Source organism: Lithobates pipiens, unplaced genomic scaffold (assembly GCF_037356315.1).
Source record: "Lithobates pipiens isolate NorthernLeopardFrog02 unplaced genomic scaffold, aLitPip1_a1.2 Scaffold_1, whole genome shotgun sequence".
NCBI lineage: Eukaryota > Metazoa > Chordata > Amphibia > Anura > Ranidae > Lithobates > Lithobates pipiens.
This window is the reverse complement of record NW_027507685.1, coordinates 241,009,416-241,029,891: the sequence shown is the minus strand read 5'-3', so window position 1 is coordinate 241,029,891 and position 20,476 is coordinate 241,009,416. Positions and strand designations below refer to the sequence as shown.

The 20,476-nt window shown below is 40.8% G+C and overlaps 1 protein-coding gene across 2 annotated transcripts in view; it reads right to left on the bottom strand.

The window, feature by feature from the left end:
* The window catches only part of GABBR1 (gamma-aminobutyric acid type B receptor subunit 1), a 345,365-nt gene that overhangs the window by 114,376 nt on the left and 210,513 nt on the right, over positions 1 to 20,476 (bottom strand). For both annotated transcript variants that reach the window (XM_077484771.1, XM_077484772.1), the window contains 3 exons: positions 16,354 to 16,504; positions 11,551 to 11,683; positions 11,306 to 11,422 (listed from right to left, as the gene is read on the bottom strand). In XM_077484771.1, the coding sequence (XP_077340897.1) occupies positions 11,306 to 11,422; positions 11,551 to 11,683; positions 16,354 to 16,504 (401 nt within the window). The remainder of the gene's footprint in view (positions 1 to 11,305; positions 11,423 to 11,550; positions 11,684 to 16,353; positions 16,505 to 20,476) is intronic.

The window sequence follows — 20,476 nt, the reverse complement described above, 5'->3', positions numbered from 1 at the left end:
TGTACGTCAGTCCCTATACCAATGAAGGACTGCTGCAGTATAGGGCAGCGGTCAGCAGTAGTGCACGGCAACCCTATGTATTGTGGACCGATAGCGGTCCTTACAGAACAGCAGACTGTAACGCACTCAGGCCTATGTACCGTAGCACCCTATACCAAGTTACCAGTCCTTATAAAAACTTTTGTGGACCAAGCAGGTTGTGTGTTAGTGTTTAGCAGACTGTGCGTCAGTCCCTATACCGCTGAAGGACTGCTGCAGTATAGGGCAGCGGTCAGCAGTGGTGCACGTCAACCCTATCTATTGTGGACCGATAGCGGTCCTTACAGAACAGCAGACTGTACCGCACTCAAGCCTATGTACCGTAGCACCCTATACCAAGTTACCAGTCCTTATAAGAACTTTTGTGGACCAAGCAGGTTGTGTATTAGTGTTTAGCAGACTGTACGTCAGTCCCTATACCGCTGAAGGACTGCTGCAGTATAGGGCAGCGGTCAGCAGTGGTGCACGTCAACCCTATGTATTGTGGACCGATAGCGGTCCTTACAGAACAGCAGACTGTAACGCACTCAGGCCTATGTACCGTAGCACCCTATACCAAGTTACCAGTCCTTATAAGAACTTTTGTGGACCAAGCAGGTTGTGTGTTAGTGATTAGCAGACTGTACGTCAGTCCCTATACCAATGAAGGACTGCTGCAGTATAGGGCAGCGGTCAGCAGTAGTGCACGGCAACCCTATGTATTGTGGACCGATAGCGGTCCTTACAGAACAGCAGACTGTACTGCACTCAGGCCTATGTACCGTAGCACCCTATACCAAGTTACCAGTCCTTATAAAAACTTTTGTGGACCAAGCAGGTTGTGTGTTAGTGTTTAGCAGACTGTGCGTCAGTCCCTATACCGCTGAAGGACTGCTGCAGTATAGGGCAGCGGTCAGCAGTAGTGCACGGCAACCCTATGTATTGTGGACCGATAGCGGTCCTTACAGAACAGCAGACTGTAACGCACTCAGGCCTATGTACCGTAGCACCCTATACCAAGTTACCAGTCCTTATAAGAACTTTTGTGGACCAAGCAGGTTGTGTGTTAGTGATTAGCAGACTGTACGTCAGTCCCTATACCAATGAAGGACTGCTGCAGTATAGGGCAGCGGTCAGCAGTAGTGCACGGCAACCCTATGTATTGTGGACCGATAGCGGTCCTTACAGAACAGCAGACTGTACCGCACCCAAGCCTATGTACCGTAGCACCCTAGACAGACCAAGTTACCAGTCCTGATAAAGAGCTTTGTGGAACAAGTGAGTTGTGAATGATTAGCAGACTGCAGCAGAAGGGCAGCAGTCAAGTATAATATTCTTTCTATATTTGGAAGAAAGAATATTATACGTGTACAAGCCTATTACCGTACCACTGATACCAGTCCTGAAAAGAACCTTTGTGGAACTAATAGTAACAGCAAGTCTTTAAAATTATCCTCACTGCCTGACACACTGCTTCCTGCCTGTCCCTATACAAATTGGCAAAAAAGAGTAGGCTGGAACGATTAGCTGGAACAGCTCTTTTGTGGACCTGATAGTAACAGCTAATGATGATGATGATGATGATGATGAAGAAAGACTAATCTGGCTGAGCTGTCCCTAAAATAGCAGCATACAGCGCTCTGTCCCTTTATCTAAACTGACAAAAGAAACTCAGGCTGCTGACCTAACACCTATACCAGTCCTGAAAAGAACTTTTGTGTACCAAATAGCTAGCGTTTTCTCTGTCCCTACTCCACACAGGATCCTTTCCCTACAGTGACAGAAGAAAGAATGTAAAATGGCCACCGGATCGGGTGTATTTATAGGTTAGGGGGAATGTCCAAGTGTCCATGAGCTGTCATGTCTCAATTGGTTGTCCTGTAACACATGATAAACGTGTCACGAAAGGTTAAAGTTCTTGTATACATTAAACACGTAAGTCCGCCGGGGCGAACGACGGAAAAAGGCGTTCGAACCCGCGGACGGCGAAAGTCGGAAATTCGCCGCGAAACGACCGCCGGGCGAACCGTTCGGCCATCACTATTGCCAACTATCCCAGTTTAAATTCCCTTGGCCCTTAAAGTTTTAGTCCCTTGCTTTGTCCTGATATCTCAGTGTAAAGTGCTGCTATTAATGCTGCCCAGCTCTGCCTTATTGTTGTGTACAGATGAGTCACCTGCAGACCCTGTGTTTACATGGCATAGATATGTAAATAAAGGCGGCATTCATATGTATATCATGCCCCCTGCATTGAGGAGATGATGTGCTGTAACCTCTAGAAACCAATCAGTGAGCAGTATTACTGTACAATAATCTCTAGCAACCAATCAACAATCAGAAATAATGTGCTGTAACATCTAGCAACTAATCAGTGAGCCGTAATATGTGTTGTAACCTCCAGCAACCAGTCAGTAAAGGTAATGATACACTGTAACCTCTGGCAACCAATCGCAATCGCTTCCTGATCTGATACAGTAAACTGCTTTTAAGTCTAGCTGCTATTTATTGTATGTCTCAGAGCAGGTGGAGAGCGAAACTGTATGGGGGCCCCAAGAAGACGTTTGCCCAGGGTCCAATCACTATTAAAGACGGCCCTGCGGTCATACCCGCGATCGTCTCACGAGGCGGCTGAACGGAGAGATGCCGTTGTAAACAGCATCTCCCCGTTCTGCCTAGCAACTAGTGACGCTGATCTCTGCTCCATGTGATTGGAGCAGAGATCAGTGTTCACTAAATTAAAGCCCAGCCCCCAACAGTTAGTAACACACCCCTAGAACACACTTATCCCCTACACTGCCACCCACTGGTTAACCCCTTCACTGCCATTTATATTGCAGTGATTGCTGTATAAATGACAATGGTCCCAAAAATGTGTCAAAAATGTCTGATGTGTCCGCCATAATGTCGCAGTCACAATAAAAATCGCTGATCGCCACCATTACTAGTAAAAAAAATAATAATAAAAATGCCATAAAACTATCCCCTATTTTGTAAACACTATAACTTTTGTGCAAACCAATCAATAATCGCTTATTGCAATTTTTTTTTACCAAAAATATGTAGAATACGTATCGGCCTAAACTGAGGGAAAAAAATGTTTTTATATATATTTTTGGGGGATATTTATTATAACAAAAAGTAAAAAAGAATGCGTCTTTTTCAAAATTGTCGCTCTATTTTTGTTTATAGCGCAAAAAATAAAAACCGCAGGGGTGATCAAATACCACCAAAGTAAAGCTCTATTTGTGGGGAACAAAAAGTGGTCTGGTCTTTGGCCAGCAAAATGGTCCGGGGCTGAAGTGGTTAAAATCCATACCAGACTTGGGGGGGGGGGGGGACCCCACGCCATTTTTTTTTTATTTGGTTCGGCGGTCCTCTTAATATTCATACCAGACCCAAAGGGCCTGGTAATTGACTGGGGGGAGGGAGGATCCCATGCTCTTTTTTTAATGAGTTTTTAAAGTTACTGTTAGACCCCTTTCACTTTTCATGTGCTTTCACCCTAAAAAAAAAGCACCTGAAAAGCTCAGGAAAACCTATTTCCATTAAAATCAATGAATGCTTTCATACTGGAGTAGTGCACTGGTAGGGCAGTGAAAAAACTCCCCTCTCCATTGAAATGAATGGAAAGCTCTTCAAAAGCACCTGAAAAACTTTTCAAAAGCGCTCAATGTTTTACTGGTAGTTTAGAAGCGTCTCAGTGTGAATGGGGCCTAAGGGTTTTTTTTTTTTTTTTAAATAACAAACATATCACACTGTGCAGCTCGTTTTGCACAGAGTGGCCCCCGATCATCCTCTTCTGGGGTGGATCTCGCAGTTCCTCCCCGCATCAGATAACTCCCCTAGGGGAAGCACTCTCCCGGGGGGGTTACCTTGCGGGCACGCTCCCGATTCCAGCATTCAGCACCTATAGCCACCGAATGTATAACTCGGCCCTGCCCCCCCCCCCCCGGCGCCCAGGTCATTGGATTTGATTGAAAGCAGTGGGAGCCAATGGCTGCACTGCTATCACTGTATCCAATTAAGAGCTGAGAACCCCGAGCAGACAGACGGCGCATCCCCGCCGGGTCAAGTTCCAGGGCATAAGATGCATTAAGGTGAAAAAACACGAGGGGTTTACAACCCCTTTAACTAAAAATTCAGTTGGGCTTTAAAACCAATTTAGCAATTGTAGATCCTTCATTACCCTCCTCACAAGTTCCCTTTAAGCATCATGATCATTCAAATACGCCTCCAATTTAGAATAAAACACACACTGCGTCCTCATCCAGGGGCATAAATAAAACATCACTGCCTACTGGGCACATCTACATAACAAAGCTAACACTGACTGCCACCAGTAATAAGCATAAAAAACAAGTAATAAGCATTCAAGAGACAAATAACACCGTACACGCTGTCCAAAAAGGATTCCAATGCTGGAATAAGCGAGTGAAGAATCCGTAAAGGGGACCTGTCATGCTAAGAAGACATGAGTTGCCATGTATGTTTTCACATGTGTTCAAACTGATAATCTTATCTTCTGGCCTCATGATATAAGTGAGTCATTGGGCAGATACAAGTATGTGGGCACTAAGAGGCATGGCAAGTTTTTTGAAATCGTAATTTTTTTTCCCACAATTCTTTTGAAAATTAAGAAATTATATTTCATTTTTTCACAAAAACATCATATTAACAAGTTATTTTTTTACACACGGCATAGGCATACTTGCAACTACGCCCCAAAACACATTCTGCTACTCCTCCTGAGTATGGCGATACCACGTGTGAGACTTTTTCCCAGCCTGGCCACATAGAGAGGCCCAACATCCAAGGAGTACTTCAGGCATTATCTACAATATAATACCAACATTTAAAAAAATATATAAAATAGGATGTTACACCGGGTAAATAGATACCAAACATATCATGCTTTAAAATTGCGCACGCTTTTGAAATGGCGCTAAACTTCGGTATTTAAAAATCTCTATAGGTAATGCTTCATAAGCCTTTATTAGTTACCAGTTTAGAGTTACACAGGAGGTCTCACACTAGAGTTATTGTTCAAGCTCTCACGTACGCGGCAATACCTCACATGTGTTATGTATGTTATGTATGCTATGTTATAGCATATTTTATGTATGCGTACATGACCACGTGTGCGTTCGCCCTTGCATGTGAGCACGGGGTGGGGGGGGGGCTTTAAAATTTTATTTATTTATTGGTGGGACACTGGTACACTCACAGATGTTTTTGTGCACATGTACACTATAACAGATGTTGATCGTCCACCGGTAGAAACCAACAGATGTGATGGGGCACTGTGACAAATGCTTTGTGCACTGGTACATATGTTGATGGGACACTGGTACAGATGCTTTGTACACTGGTGCAGATGTGATGGGGCACTGTGACAGATGTTGATGGGACACTGACGGATGTTCTGTGCACTGGTACAGATGTGATGGGGCACTGTGACAGATGCTTTGTTCACTGGTACAGATGTGATGGGGCACTGTGACAAATGTGATGGGGCACTGGTACAGATGTGATGGGGCACTGTGACAAATGTGATGGGGCACTGGTACAGATGTGATGGGGCACTGTGACAGATGCGATGGGATACTGTGACAATGTTTTGTGCACTGGTACAGATGTTGATGGGACACTGTGACAGATGTTTTGTTCACTGGTACAGATGTGATGGGGCACTGTGACAGATGCGATGGGATACTGTGACAGATGTTTTGTGCACTGGTACAGATGTGATGGGGCACTGTGACAGATGTTTTGTGCACTGGTACAGATGTGATGGGGCACTGTGACAGATGTTGATGGGGCACTGTGACAGATGTGATGGGGCACTGGTACAGATGTGATGGAGCACTGTGACAGATGCTTTGTACACTGGTACAGATGTGATGGGGCACTGGTACAGATGTGATGGGGCACTGTGACAGATGTTGATGGGGCACTGTGACAGATGCTTTGTACACTGGTACAGATGTGATGGGGCACTGTGACAGATGTTTTGTGCACTGGTACAGATGTGATGGGGCACTGTGACAGATGTTGATGGGGCACTGTGACAGATGTGATGGGGCACTGGTACAGATGTGATGGGGCACTGTGACAGATGTTGATGGGACACCGTGACAGATGTTCTGTGCACTGGTACAGATGTGATGGGGCACTGTGACAGATGTTCTGTGCACTGGTACAGATGTGATGGGACACCGTGACAGATGTTCTGTGCACTGGTACAGATGTGATGGGGCACTGTGATGGATGTTTTGTGCACTGGTAGAGATGTTCATGGGACAGTGGTGCTTGGTGTACTGTGTGGGGAGGGCTGCTCGCTGTGTAAAAGCAGCTCCCCCCCCCCCGCACTGACCTCAGCGGGGAGAACTGTGACATGTCTCTGTTTACACTGTGAAGGTTGTGATTGGTCACAGCCATCACATGATCGGGAGGGCCAATCAGAGTGCTCATATCCCGATCTGTGCTTGGCTGTGTCCTGTGACCACAGCCATCACAGGATCGCGCCAGAACGGCAAAGCTCCCACCCCAATGTTCATGTACAGTGGGCGGGGTGGAAGCGGTTAAACAAAGGAAAATGGCACAAAAAGACAAAAATTAGGTGCCGTTCAGGTAAAGAGGTAAAGTCCAACTAGACCGCATGATTAAGCTCCAAGAGGCGGAGATAAAAGCATTGGAGGTGTGGCCTGGCTGGAGTCTGGGCTGAGGCTGCTATTCATCTCACTTCGGGAATGCCACAGTGACCGATGAAGGTTATAGTGGTGGGCCGGAGGTAAGGTAAGTGACATGGGCCACCAGAAAGACGAGTATGAGAGCTCTTCTATTGCATGGAGCACCAGTGGAAGGTCACAAGGTCTCTTTAGAAGGGAACTTTCCCATCAAGTCATCAACAGCCAGTATATATATCTTACATGAGGGTATCTGTTAAAATTCCATTCTGGAAACCATTCAGGTTTAAATGAGACATGTGCGATTCGTTTCGTTGAGAATCAAAATTCGGACAACATTTTCATCACCCGGAGATTCAGAATTTATCTGAATTTATTTATTCGGATATCCAAATTTCAAATAGCAAAACATGTAAATTCAGCAAAAAGCAGCACTACTGTAAATCATATCCTAAATGAATTAAAACTTGTGTAAATAATCAAAAAAAAAAAAAAAAAAAAACTTGTGTAAATAATCAAAAAAAGAAAAAAATAAATAAATAAACTTGTGTAAATAATCAAAAAAAAAAAAAAAATCAAAAAAAAAAAAACTTGTGTAAATAATCCACAAATAAAGTGAAAACATTACACAGTAGAAATATATAAGAAACCTTTTCAGTCCCTGTGTTAATGGAGTGTGAAGAGCTGTAATAAACGTAATCAAAAATCCAAAAGCATGTGAAAAATCATACAGGATCGAAATAAAACCCTTGCACGGTCCATAGGACTGTCCAGTCCAGTCCGAATTTCCGAATCACAATAGTAAAGAAATTCAATAAATCCAAAATAAATCATAACAAAATGAATTATTCGAATTGGAATTCGAAAATGCATTTGAATTTGTAAATGATTTCAAATTCTAAAATGAGTTTGAATTTGAAATGGAAACATATTGCCATAAATATTGTAAAGAATAAAAGTGAAATAAAATGATGATTCCTACTTGAGCTGCTTAATAGAATAGAATAAAACAGAATGGAATAGAATAGAAAGGAATAGAATAGAAAATAAAGGAATAAAATAGAATACAAATAATGGAATATAATAGAAAATAAAGGAAAATAATAGAGAATAAAAAAAATGTAAAAAAAAGTCCAAAAGGGTGTGAAAAATCATACAGGATCAAAATAAAATCCTTTCACGGTCCATAGGACTGTCCAGTCCAGTCCGAATTTCAGAATCACAATAGTAAAGAATTTCAATAAATCCATAATAAATCATAACAAAATGAATTATTTGAATTGGAATTTGAAAATGCATTTGAATTTGAAAATGATTTCAAATTCAATAATGAGTTTGAATTTGAAATGCAAACATATTGCCATACATACAGTAAAGAATAAAAGTGAAATAAAATGATGATTCCTACTTGAGCTGCTTAATAGAATAGAATAAAACAGAATGGAATAGAAATGAATAGAATAGAAAATAAAAGAAAAAGAATAAAATATAAATAAAATAATAGAATAGAAAACTAAGGAAAGGAATAGAATAGAAATGAATATAATAGAAAATAAGGGAATATAATAGAATATAAATAATGGAATAGAATAGAAAATAAAGGGAAATAATAGAATAGAGAATAAAAAAATGTAATAAAAAGTCCAAAAGGGTGTGAAAAATCATACAGGACCAAAATAAAATCCTTTCACGGTCCATAGGACTGTCCAGTTCAGTCTGTATCCGAATTTCAGAATCCCAATACTAAAGAATTTCAACAAATCCAAAATAAATCATAACAAACTTAATTATTTGAACTGGAATTCGAAAATGCATTTGACTTTGAAAATGATTTCAAATTCAAAAATGAGTTTGAATTTGAAATGGAAATGGAAACATATCGCCATAAATACAGTAAAGAATAAAAGTGAAATACAATGAAGATTCCTAATTGGGCTGCTTAATAGAATAGAATAAACAGAATAGAAAGGAATAGAATAGAAAATAAAGAAATAGAATAGAAATAAAAGAATAGAAAACTAAGGAAAAGAATAGAATAGAAATGAATAGAATAGAAAACAAGGGAATAGAATAGAATATAAATAAAATAATAGACTAGAAAACTAAGGAAAAGAATAGAATATAAATGAATATAATAGAAATGAATATAATAGAAAATAAGGGAATAGCATAGAATATAAATAATGGAATAGAATAGAAAATAAAGGAAAATAATAGAATAGAGAATAAAAAAATTTAATAAAAAGTCCAAAAGGGTGTGAAAAATCATACAGGATCAAAATAAAATCCTTTCACGGTCCATAGGACTGTTCAGTCCAGTCTGTATCCGAATTTCAGAATCCCAATACTAAAGAATTTCAACAAATCCAAAATAAATCATAACAAAATGAATTATTTGAACTGGAATTGGAAAATGCATTTGACTTTGAAAATGATTTCAAATTAAAAAATGAGCTTGAATTTGAAAAGGAAATGAAAACATATTGCCATAAATACAGTAAAGAATAAAAGTGAAATACAATGAAGATTCCTACTTGGGCTGCTTAATAGAATAGAATAAAACAGAACAGAGTAGAAAGGAATATAATAGAAAATAAAGAAATAGAATACAATATAAATAAAATAATAGAATAGAAAACTAAGGAAAAGAATAGAATAGAAATGAATAGAATAGAAAATAAGGGAATAGAATAGAATATAAATAATGGACTAGAATACAAAATAAAGGAAAATAATACAATAGAGAATAAAAAATTGTAATAAAAAGTCCTAAAGGGTGTGAACAATCATACAGGATCAAAATAAAATCCTTCCACGGTCCATAGGACTGCCCAGTCCAGTCTGTATTCAAATGTCAGAATCCCAATACTAAAGAATTTTAACAAATCCAAAATAAATCGTAACAAAATGAATTATTCAAATTGGAATTCGAAAATGCATTCAGAATAGAAATAAAAGAATAGAAAACTAAGGAAAAGAATAGAATAGAAATGAATAGAATAGAAAACAAGGGAATAGAATAGAATATAAATAAATGCATTTTGAATTTGAAATGGAAACATATTGCCATAAATACAGTAAAGAATAAAAGTGAAATACAATGAAGATTCCTACTTGGGCTGCTTAATAGAATAGAATAAAACAGAACAGAGTAGAAAGGAATAGAATAGAAAATAAAGAAATAGAATAGAATATAAATAAAATAATAGAATAGAAAACTAAGGAAAAGAATAGAATAGAAATGAATAGAATAGAAAATAAGGGAATAGAATAGAATATAAATAATGGACTAGAATACAAAATAAAGGAAAATAATACAATAGAGAATAAAAAATTGTAATAAAAAGTCCTAAAGGGTGTGAACAATCATACAGGATCAAAATAAAATCCTTCCACGGTCCATAGGACTGCCCAGTCCAGTCTGTATTCAAATGTCAGAATCCCAATACTAAAGAATTTTAACAAATCCAAAATAAATCGTAACAAAATGAATTATTCAAATTGGAATTCGAAAATGCATTCAGAATAGAAATAAAAGAATAGAAAACTAAGGAAAAGAATAGAATAGAAATGAATAGAATAGAAAACAAGGGAATAGAATAGAATATAAATAAATGCATTTTGAATTTGAAATGGAAACATATTGCCATAAATACAGTAAAGAATAAAAGTGAAATACAATGAAGATTCCTACTTGGGCTGCTTAATAGAATAGAATAAAACAGAACAGAGTAGAAAGGAATAGAATAGAAAACAAAGAAATAGAATGCAATATAAATAAAATAATAGAATAGAAAACAAAGGAAAAGAATAGAATAGAAATGAATAGAATAGAAAATAAGGGAATAGAACAGAATATAAATAAAATAATAGAATAGAAAACTAAGGAAAAGAATAGAATAGAAATGAATAGAATAGAAAATAAGGGGATAGAAAAGAATATAAATAATAGAATATAATAGAAAATAAAGGAAAAGAACAGAATAGTGAATAAAATAATAGAATAGAATAATTAAAGAATAGCGTAGAACAGAACAGTAAAGAATATAGTAAAATAGAAAAAATAGAACAGAATAAAAGAGTCATTTTCCGAAATTGAAATTTCAAATTTTGAATGTCAAAATTCGAATTTGGAGACTCAAATTTTGATTCGACTTGCAAATAACGAATACACAAATCAAATCCGATTATACAAAATGAATTCCGAAAATGAATCATTCTAACAATACGAATAACCCTGAAACTAAACAAAAGGAATGTTTCCGCCGCGCACATCTCTCATTTCCATACAACAATATGTAGATAGAAGAGGCCACCAAAACATCGATGTGATTGACAAGTCACAATACATTGTCAGAGGCCAAGCCAAAAACCAAAGAAGAATATCTGTGCCCAGCAAGTGCCTCCAAACACATAAGAAAACACCGGTATAAAGCAATCCTCACATTGTATCCTCCAATGATTTTTGCTCTCTTTGGATGCTCTTCCCAGTTGAATCCATTGTCTTGGAGGCCAAAAACGAAAGAAAGACAGGAAGGGCCTCCAAATACAAACCGGATTCCATGATTTCCATCAAATTATAATAAAGTCTCCCAGCTTACCTTCCTCCTCTCCTTCTTGTCGTCCTTCTTGGTGAACGCCGTATGGATCCACCAGATTTTGGTAAACATACTGCCGTAGGCCAAGCTGAAGCCGAGTCCCAGAAGCCAGAGGCGAGCCTGGACGATGTGGCCAAACCAACGATAGACGGGAGAGCGAAGCATAAAGAGAAGAGAAGAGGCGTGAGGAGCAAAATCATATAAATCTCTGATTTCTGAAGGTCTGCTGCAGGCCTGTATTAGCTCACCTGGCACACCAGGGGGAAGTGCCATGTCTCTATGTGATGCCCGTCCAGACCAAGTGGGAAGACGGCAGCGAGAGCCAGTATGCATCCTGCCGCCGTAACATCGTTCAGGTGAGGCTGCGAGTTTTGGATGTACCTGAAGAAAAAAAAAAGACGGAGCCAGTGATTAGTGATCTTGTAACTTCCCCTAGACCTGCCTATCCTCCTTAAGGGTCATGGACACGACTGCATGAAAAAAAAAAAAAAGAAAAACGCAGTAAGTTGTTTCTTTAATTATTATTATTATTTGTTTTACAGATCTGCGCACAGATGTATTGTTTTCTATGGACCCAAGCACATAGAAGAATACACTTGCACACCATTAAAAAAAAAAAAAAAAAAAAAAAAATATATATATATATATATATATATATATATATATATATATATATATATATATATATATATATATATATATATATATATATATATATATATAAAAGAAAAGTCTGCATCAGAGGTCTAGCGTATAGACCATATTTTATGTTGTACCCATCCAAACATTTGTACTAATGTTTACATGCCTAAAACATACAGTGCAAATATACTCTACTGGAAGACAAGAGATGCCTATGTCCTAGCAACAGAAGACGCCTGTGTCCTGGTAACAGAGGACACTAGGTGGCTTCTCTGAGCAACTGCCTACATGCTAGCAATGGAGGACACTAGGCAGCAAAAGCTGCCGGAGTCCTAGCAACACAAGGGGCTAGGACACTTCCTTGACAAGTCACCTGAACCGTAGCAATGGAAGGATGCTAGGAAACTTCCTTGACAAGCCGCCTGCACCCTAGCAATAGAAGGATGCTAGGACACTTTCTTGACAAGCCGCCTGCACCCTAGCAATGGAAGGATGCTAGACTGTTTTCTTGGCAAGCTGCCTGCACCCTAGCAATTGAAGGATGTTAGGACACTTCCTTGACAAGCCACCTGCACCCTTGCAATGAAAGGATGCTAGACTGCTTTCTTGAGAGCCGCTGCACCCTAGCAATGGAAGGATGCTAGGACACTTTCTTGACAAGCCGCCTGCACCCTAGCAATAGAAAGGATGCTAGGACAATTCCTTGACAATCCGCCTGCACCCTAGCAATGGAAGGATGCTAGGACAATTCCTTGACAAGCCGCCTGCACCCTAGCAATGGAAGGATGCTAGGACAATTCCTTGACAAGCCGCCTGCACCCTAGCAATGGAAGGATGCTAGGACACTTCCTTGACAAGCCGCCTGCACCCTAGCAATGGAAGGATGCTAGGACACTTCCTTGACAATCCGCCTGCACCCTAGCAATGGAAGGATGCTAGGACACTTTCTTGACAAGCCGCCTGCACCCTAGCAATGAAAGGATACTAGGACACTTCCTTGACAATCCACCTGCACCCTAGCAATGGAAGGATGCTAGGACACTTTCTTGACAAGCCGCCTGCACCCTAGCAATGGAAGGATGCTGGGACACTTTCTTGACAAGCCGCCTGCACCCTAGCAATGGAAGGATGCTAGGACACTTCCTTGACAAGTCACCTGCACCCTAGCAATGGAAGGATGCTAGGACACTTTCTTGACAAGCCATCTGCACCCTAGCAATGGAAGAATGCTAGGACACTTCCTTGACAAGTCATCTGAACCGTAGCAATGGAAGGATACTAGGACACTTCCTTGACAAGCCGCCTGCACCCTAGCAATGGAAGGATACTAGGACACTTCCTTGACAAGCCGCCTGCACCCTAGCAATGGAAGGATGCTAGACTGCTTTCTTAGCATGCTACCTGTACCCTAGCAATTGAAGGATGCTAGACTGCTTTCTTGACAAACTGCCTGCCCCTTAGCAATGGAAAAATGCTAGGCTGCTTTCCCAACAAGCTACCTGCATCCTAGCTACATGCTAGGCTACTTTTTTGACAAGCTGCCTGCATCTTAGCAACACGGTAATTATATATATACGCATGCAAACATTGCTCAAACATTGCATATGTACAGTGCACAGAGCTTCTGTCCACAAATTCATGCGTACTAATTGGAGTCAGAGGGTCAGAGAGTGAGGACAGGATAGATCGTTGGCTGGGGATATGCTGCAAAAGACAATAGGAAACTGGGAAGATGTTACATGAGGCTTGTAGAGATCAATACCCTAATCAATGTTCCCACTACAGACTGCTGAGGGCCACACATCATATACCAAAGGGCCACATGCAGCCCCCTTCTAGGCCCCTCCACTTTGCACAGAGCCGAGTCATGCAGAAGATAGCCAATAACATAGGAGCCGCAATGTGCTCAGGATCTCTGGCTACCAATCATCAACACAAGCATCCTATTGTTCTCAATTCGCATCGATATTAAAGAATCAAGAGGATTACCTTCGTGTATATAAATAATGATAAATTATGCATAGAATACAGAATCTTTTAGTACACGCTTCACTGAAGTACCATAAGGTCTCTACTCTTACCGTGCCAGCATCCCCCCCTCCCCCATCCAATCTGCTGCCGGAGAACCCGGATTTTTACTTTTCAGATCAGAACATTAAAACAAAATTAAAATGTAAGCGTTTTTATAAGACACCCCTAACCCCGGCATGACCCGGCCAATTGACCACTCAAACACCAAATTCTGAACTGTGGAAGGCAACAATAGGGGAACACACGCCCCGTAACATCCGAAACTGTCTGGTGCCTATAATACAGTCTGACAGATATGGAAAGTGGAACTGACATCAGATATAATTTCATTTGAAGGAGATGCATGCTAAGTAATGTGTCAGTGAAACACTTTCAGGTGTTTATTAACTCTTGCAGAGATCACAGCACTCCCCCGACAATGCTTACAGTATGTCATAAAAGTCAGTACACCCCTCACATTTCTGTAAATATTTCATTATATCTTTTCATGTGACAAATTACACTTTGCTACAATGTAAAGTAGTGAGTGTACAGCTTGTATAACAGTGTACATTTGCTATTCCCTCAAAATAACTCAACACACAGCCATTAATGTCTAAACCGCTGGCAACAAAAGTGAGTACAGAAAAAAATTGGGCCCAATTGGCCATTTTCCCTCCCCGGTGTCATGTGACTCGTTAGTGTTACAAGGTCTCAGGTGTGAATGGGGATCAGGTGTGTTAAATTTGGTGTTATCGCTCTCACTCTCTCATACTGGTCACAGGAAGTTCAACATGGCACCTCATGGCAAAGAACTCTCTGAGGATCTGAAAAAAAGAATTGTTGCTCTACATAAAGATGGCCTAGGCTATAAGAAGATTGCCAAGACCCTGAAACTGAGCTGCAGCACGGTGGCCAAGACCATACAGGGGTTTAACAGGACGGGTTCCACTCAGAGCAGGCCTTACCACGGCCGACCAAAGAAGTTGAGGTCACGTGATCAGCGTCATATCCAGAGGTTGTCTTTGGGAAATAGATGTATGAGTGCTGCCAGCATTGCTGCAGAGGTTGAAGGGGTGGGGGTGGGTTATAAAACTGTTATAAAATTATATTAAAAAATTATGTTGTACCGTATATTGTGACATGTCAATAATTTTTTTAATGCATATTCTACTTTAGTGATTGGAAACCCTCACATATACACAGTGAAGTGACTGGCCTGAGGTGATACACAGAAATGAAGCAATTCTTCCTACATAAGTTGTACCTGCTTGTCTGCAGCCCTCACTTCTCCAGAACCATATCAGAATTTGCACAGCATTTCTGAGCTCCAGCGGAGCAGAGATCTCACATCACACACTGCACAGCATAGAGCAGGGGAGCTGAGTGTAATCTGAGATCTAAGTGGAAGGAATGAGCATTCCCCCCCCATACACTGTCTCATAGGGCAACATGCGTGGCTGGGGCTGTCAATCCTCTGCTGTGTGCTGAAGGTGGGATGGACCCTCTCTAAGCCCTTGTACACACGGTCGGAGAATCAGTCGGAATGTGTCCTATCGGACCGCTTTGTCAGATATTCCGACTGTGTGTGGTATGCATCGGACTGTTTCCGTCGGAATATCCGTCGGACCAAATTTTCCAACTTGCTGGAAATATTTTCTGACAAACTGGTTCGATCGGACATACTCCGATCATGTGTAGAGAATTTCGATCGGACAAAGTGCCACGCATGCTCAGATCAAACTCCTACATCAAAGCTATTGGCTACTAGACTGAACGTAGTCCCATCGTAACAAAATTACGTCATCACGTTCTGAAAGATCGGATTTTCCGACAACTTTGTCCGACCGTGTGTATGCAACAGTTTCGGACAAGATCCGTCGGACGGATTTGGTTGTCGGAATCTCCGACTGTGTGTACAAGGGCTAAGGATATCTTGTTGTTGGCATAAACTGTCTGAGCTGACTCGTGCAGACGGCAGAGAAAGGAGTCAGCAGCAAGTACACACTATAGAGGGATATGCTTTGTTCATTTTTAATTTCAGGTTTACAACCACTTTAAATTGTACTTTAAGTGAACCCGTAGTAAGCACAGATTTAATTTAAGGTCTGAAGTAAGTCAGCGAGTCGGTAAAGTGAACCATGACGCAAGAAGAACCTAACATGAGCTTATGAATCACAGACCCTCAGTGGTCCCCGAGGTGTGTTTCCACTATTCAGTTGCTAATGCTTTAGTCAAGTGCTGGAAACCACAGCTGTAATTGTGCTGATCTAAGCTGTATTCTTTCCTACATTTATACATTTAATAACCCCTTATGTTATTCACCCTTACCTTCCCCTCCTCCACTCTTCCACCCCCACCCCAACTTATACAACACATTGTACATGCATCCTTCTCACCTCACGTGGCTATTGTAGATGTTAAAAGACAGACAGACGAAACCCAAGAGTATGCCGAGTCCGGCCAGAACCGAGACGGAGATGAAGAGCTTCTGAGAGACGTACCGGAAGGTGATGATCACCTTGGTGTGATCGGCAGGAGGAGAACCCCCTAATTACGTTGGAAAGAGACAGAGAAGGTGCAGTCAGGGTACAATTGAAAAATGATTGGGTTATACAATGTTATATTGGGGAGGGCGGATGGAGTAGTCACTGGATGCAAGTAAGAAGCTTCAAGAATCGGGTGGTGGTCAAGTGGTCAAGTGGTGAAGTGAGAGCACCAACAAAGTTCAATAGGTCTAGTTGATCTTTATTTACCAAGATGAGAGTCAAAGAAGTATATATTTCAAAGAAGTATACATTTCAAAGAAGTATGCATTTTGGGGTTCACTTGTCCCCCTTCATCAGGGCTTGTAGTTGCAGAATAAAAGACTAGGTAGCACGCTGGATCGGGGTGAAGTGGTTAAAAAGAATCATGGCGGTCAGGGAAAGGTTGGCGGTCAGACTGTCTGACCACCCTAAATGAGCCTTCCTACACGTATTTCTAGATTCTTTTTGAAGTGGAACTAAACTTTCTCAATCAACATTAACTATTTTTAATCCCTATCATTAGAAAATAGATAGGAAGGTATATCATATTTACTTGTTTTCAACTTTTTTTTATTTTTTTAAATTTCTTCAGTCACCTTCTGGTTTCTGTCCTAGCCCAAAATGATGTCATACATCCTAATGCTGCATACCCATGACCAGACTTTTTTGACGTACTTGCTCCGGCGGACGATCCGACGGACTTTGCAGCTGAGGTCCGCCGGACTTTCAAACGAACGGACTTGGCCACACACGATCACTCCAAAAGCCCGGCGGATTCAAACGCGATGACGTAGAATAAGGAAGTTCATAGCCAATAGCTGCCCTAGGGTCGGTTTTAGACTGTCGGACTAGGACACAGACTACCAGATTTTTTGACCAGGCTCAAGTCCGTCGGAAAAATTTGAAGAAAGTTTTATTTCTAGGTCCGCCGGACTTTTGGGAAGAAAAAGTCCGCTGGAGCCCCACACACAATCGAATTGTCCGATGGATTCCAGTAAGCCGGACCAAGTCCATCGAAAAGTACGATCGTGTGCACGCGGCATAAGAGTCTTCCTGGCCGTTTTTTTTTTTCTTTCATATGGAGGAGGGGGATTTCTCAGCTAAGCACACCCTCCTACCTGCATGCCTGAGCTAAAGGCAGATGGATGCCAGGAAGTAAATTTTACATGAATTATCTGCCCTTACTCAAGATGCCAATGTTATAAATGCTAGGGGGGGTGTTTTTTTTAACATAATAAATCACAGAAGACATGGATGGATTGGCAAGTTTGCTCCGAATATTAAAAATAATTTAAATGATGTTTTCAGTTTGTGGTGCTCAGATGTATTTGAGTTTTGCTTTAACCACTTCATCCTGGCCAAGTGTGCTATCTAGGGTTTTATTCTGCAATTCTTGGGGCAGAGAGAATGGTGAGCCTCAAATAGACATGTGCGTTTCGTTACCATGCATTTTTTTGACGAAAATTTTATTTTCGGAGATTCAGATGTATGTGAAACTCTGAATGGACATAGTAATGAATGGCAATGGATCTGAAAAAAAAAGTTATAATAAAATGAACAAATGTGTTTGTTTCATTCGGATGATGTCATATGATGTGATAGTAGTTCGGGCCTATGGGGAAATGAATTACATTTTCAAATTTTTTCGATAATTCGGATTTTGGAGAACAAATGGATCCAAATTTCAATCCATTTGTTAATTCGAATGCACATAAAGCCAACCGATATTGTCCAATCAGCTCATGCCATTTCTCTTGGTGGGTTGGACTAGCATCAGATAATATCAAATCCTTCCGATTCAAATCCGTGTGATTCGATAATATTTCCAATCTATAGCAATCTTCTGGAAAAATGTCAAAAGGTTTCGAATCCACCCAAACCAACGAATATACAAAACAAATGTCAAAGACATGAAACCAACTCCGAAAATGAATCGGTTAAACATAACGAATATGACGAAAACAAAATTCTTCAATCAAGGAATGCACCCGAAACGAAAAAGTCTGGTGTCTAGCCCCAAAACCAGTTGGATACTCCTGCTACTTTCACTTTAGCATAAAAATTTTAACTTTAACCACTTCAGCCTTGGAAGATTTGCCTGCTGAATGACCAGGCCATTTTTTGCGATTCGGCACTGCGTCGCTTTAACTGACAATTGCGTGGCCGTGTGACGTTGTACCCAAACAAAATTGACGTCCTTTTTTCCCCACAAATAGAGCTTTTTTTTTGTGGTAATTGATCACCTCTGCGGTTTTTATTTTTTGCGCTATAAACAAAAAAAGAGCGACAATTTTGAAAAAAATGCAATATTTTTTTACTTTTTGCTATAATAAATAGCCCTCAAAAATATATAAAACAAAAACATTTTTTTCCTCAGTTTAGGCCGATATGTATTCTTCTACATATTTAAAAAAAAAAAAAAAAAAAAAAAAAATCACAATAAGTGTATATTGATTGGTTTGCACAAAAGTTACAAAATAGGGGATAGTTTTATGGAATTTTTAATTATTCATTTTATTTTTTTATTAGTAATGGTTATGGCCGACACGTCGGACACCTTTGACACTATTTTGGGACCAATGTCATTTATACAGCGATCAGTGCTATAAAAATGCACTGATTGCTGTGTAAATGACACTGGCAGCGAAGGGGTTAACCACTAGGGGGCGATTAAGGGGTTAAGTGTGTCCTAGGGAGTGATTCTAACTGTGGGGGGGGGAGGGACTACCTAGGATATGACAGCGATCACTGCTCCCGATCACAGGGAGCAGTAGGTCTCTGTCATTACACAGGGAAAAAAGGGGAAATGCAAAGGCGTCTCCCCGTTCTACCTCTCCACACCGCAATCACGGGATGCCAGAGAGCATCGAGTTCCCGGGACCCGTGGGCATGCACTCGCAGCGTGCGGTGGGCACGCACCCGAAAGGCGGAAAATTTAAAGGGACGTACCTGTACGCCCATTTGCCTGCCTGTGCTATTCTGCCGACGTACATCTGTGGCAAGCAGTTAAATATATATATATATATATATATATATATATATATATATATATGAGCCCACAGTGTGCAAAAACTAAACATCATGTGAACCAAAAAAAGTGCACAGGTTGTGTCAATGGTCTCCTGAGAAATGGGAAGACCTCACTACCCCCCATACCCCCAGGTGCAAGACTCCTGATGGGGCAAGGCCCATCTCATGGGTAGCCAAAGCCAACCACCGAGTACTAGGTAAGGTACTCTCCTGAAGAAAGACCCCCCCCCCCATTCCCCAGGCAGGAGAGGAAGGAACCTACACATCCTCCCCCTAGACATCAGGGCAGGTCCGAAGACCTGCACCCTACCATTCTTAGTGAGTGAAAGTGCGGCGACAAACCTGAGAGAAAAGATACAAAGTGACAGTACAATATTTAGGTCAACTGCACCTAATAAACTAAGTTGACCCTCTCACTTTTTCATCATCTTTTTTGCATCACTGGAGTATTGACCTCTGTTGGGTTCCCCTGTTCCACAGGGAACTGCCCTTACTACACACAGGGGCAGACTGACAACTCATGGGGCCCCCGGGCAATAGGAGATTATGGGGCCCCCAGGCCATCCGACATTATGGGGCCATACAGTATACACAAACACACAGTATACAATCACACAGTATACACAGACATGTTTCTATTGGCTGAGAAGGTACTGGAGAGGTGGGGCAGCTATAATCTCAGGATTTTTAGACCAAAAGGATGTCGGTAAGGAACATTTCGGAGACAGATGTAAAAAAAAAAAAACACAGATTTTTACATACTTTCCCTGGTTTTACTGAGGCTGGCAACCCTGATGGGGCCCCCTAGTGGCACGGGCCCTCGGGCAGTGGCCGAGTGGTCCAATGGTCAGTCCGCCCCTGACTACACACCTCCACATTATTCTTTACATTAGCACTTTAATCTCTAAAGCAGGCTTTCTCAACCTTTTCAACATAGAGGAACCCTTGAATTAACTTCCAAGTC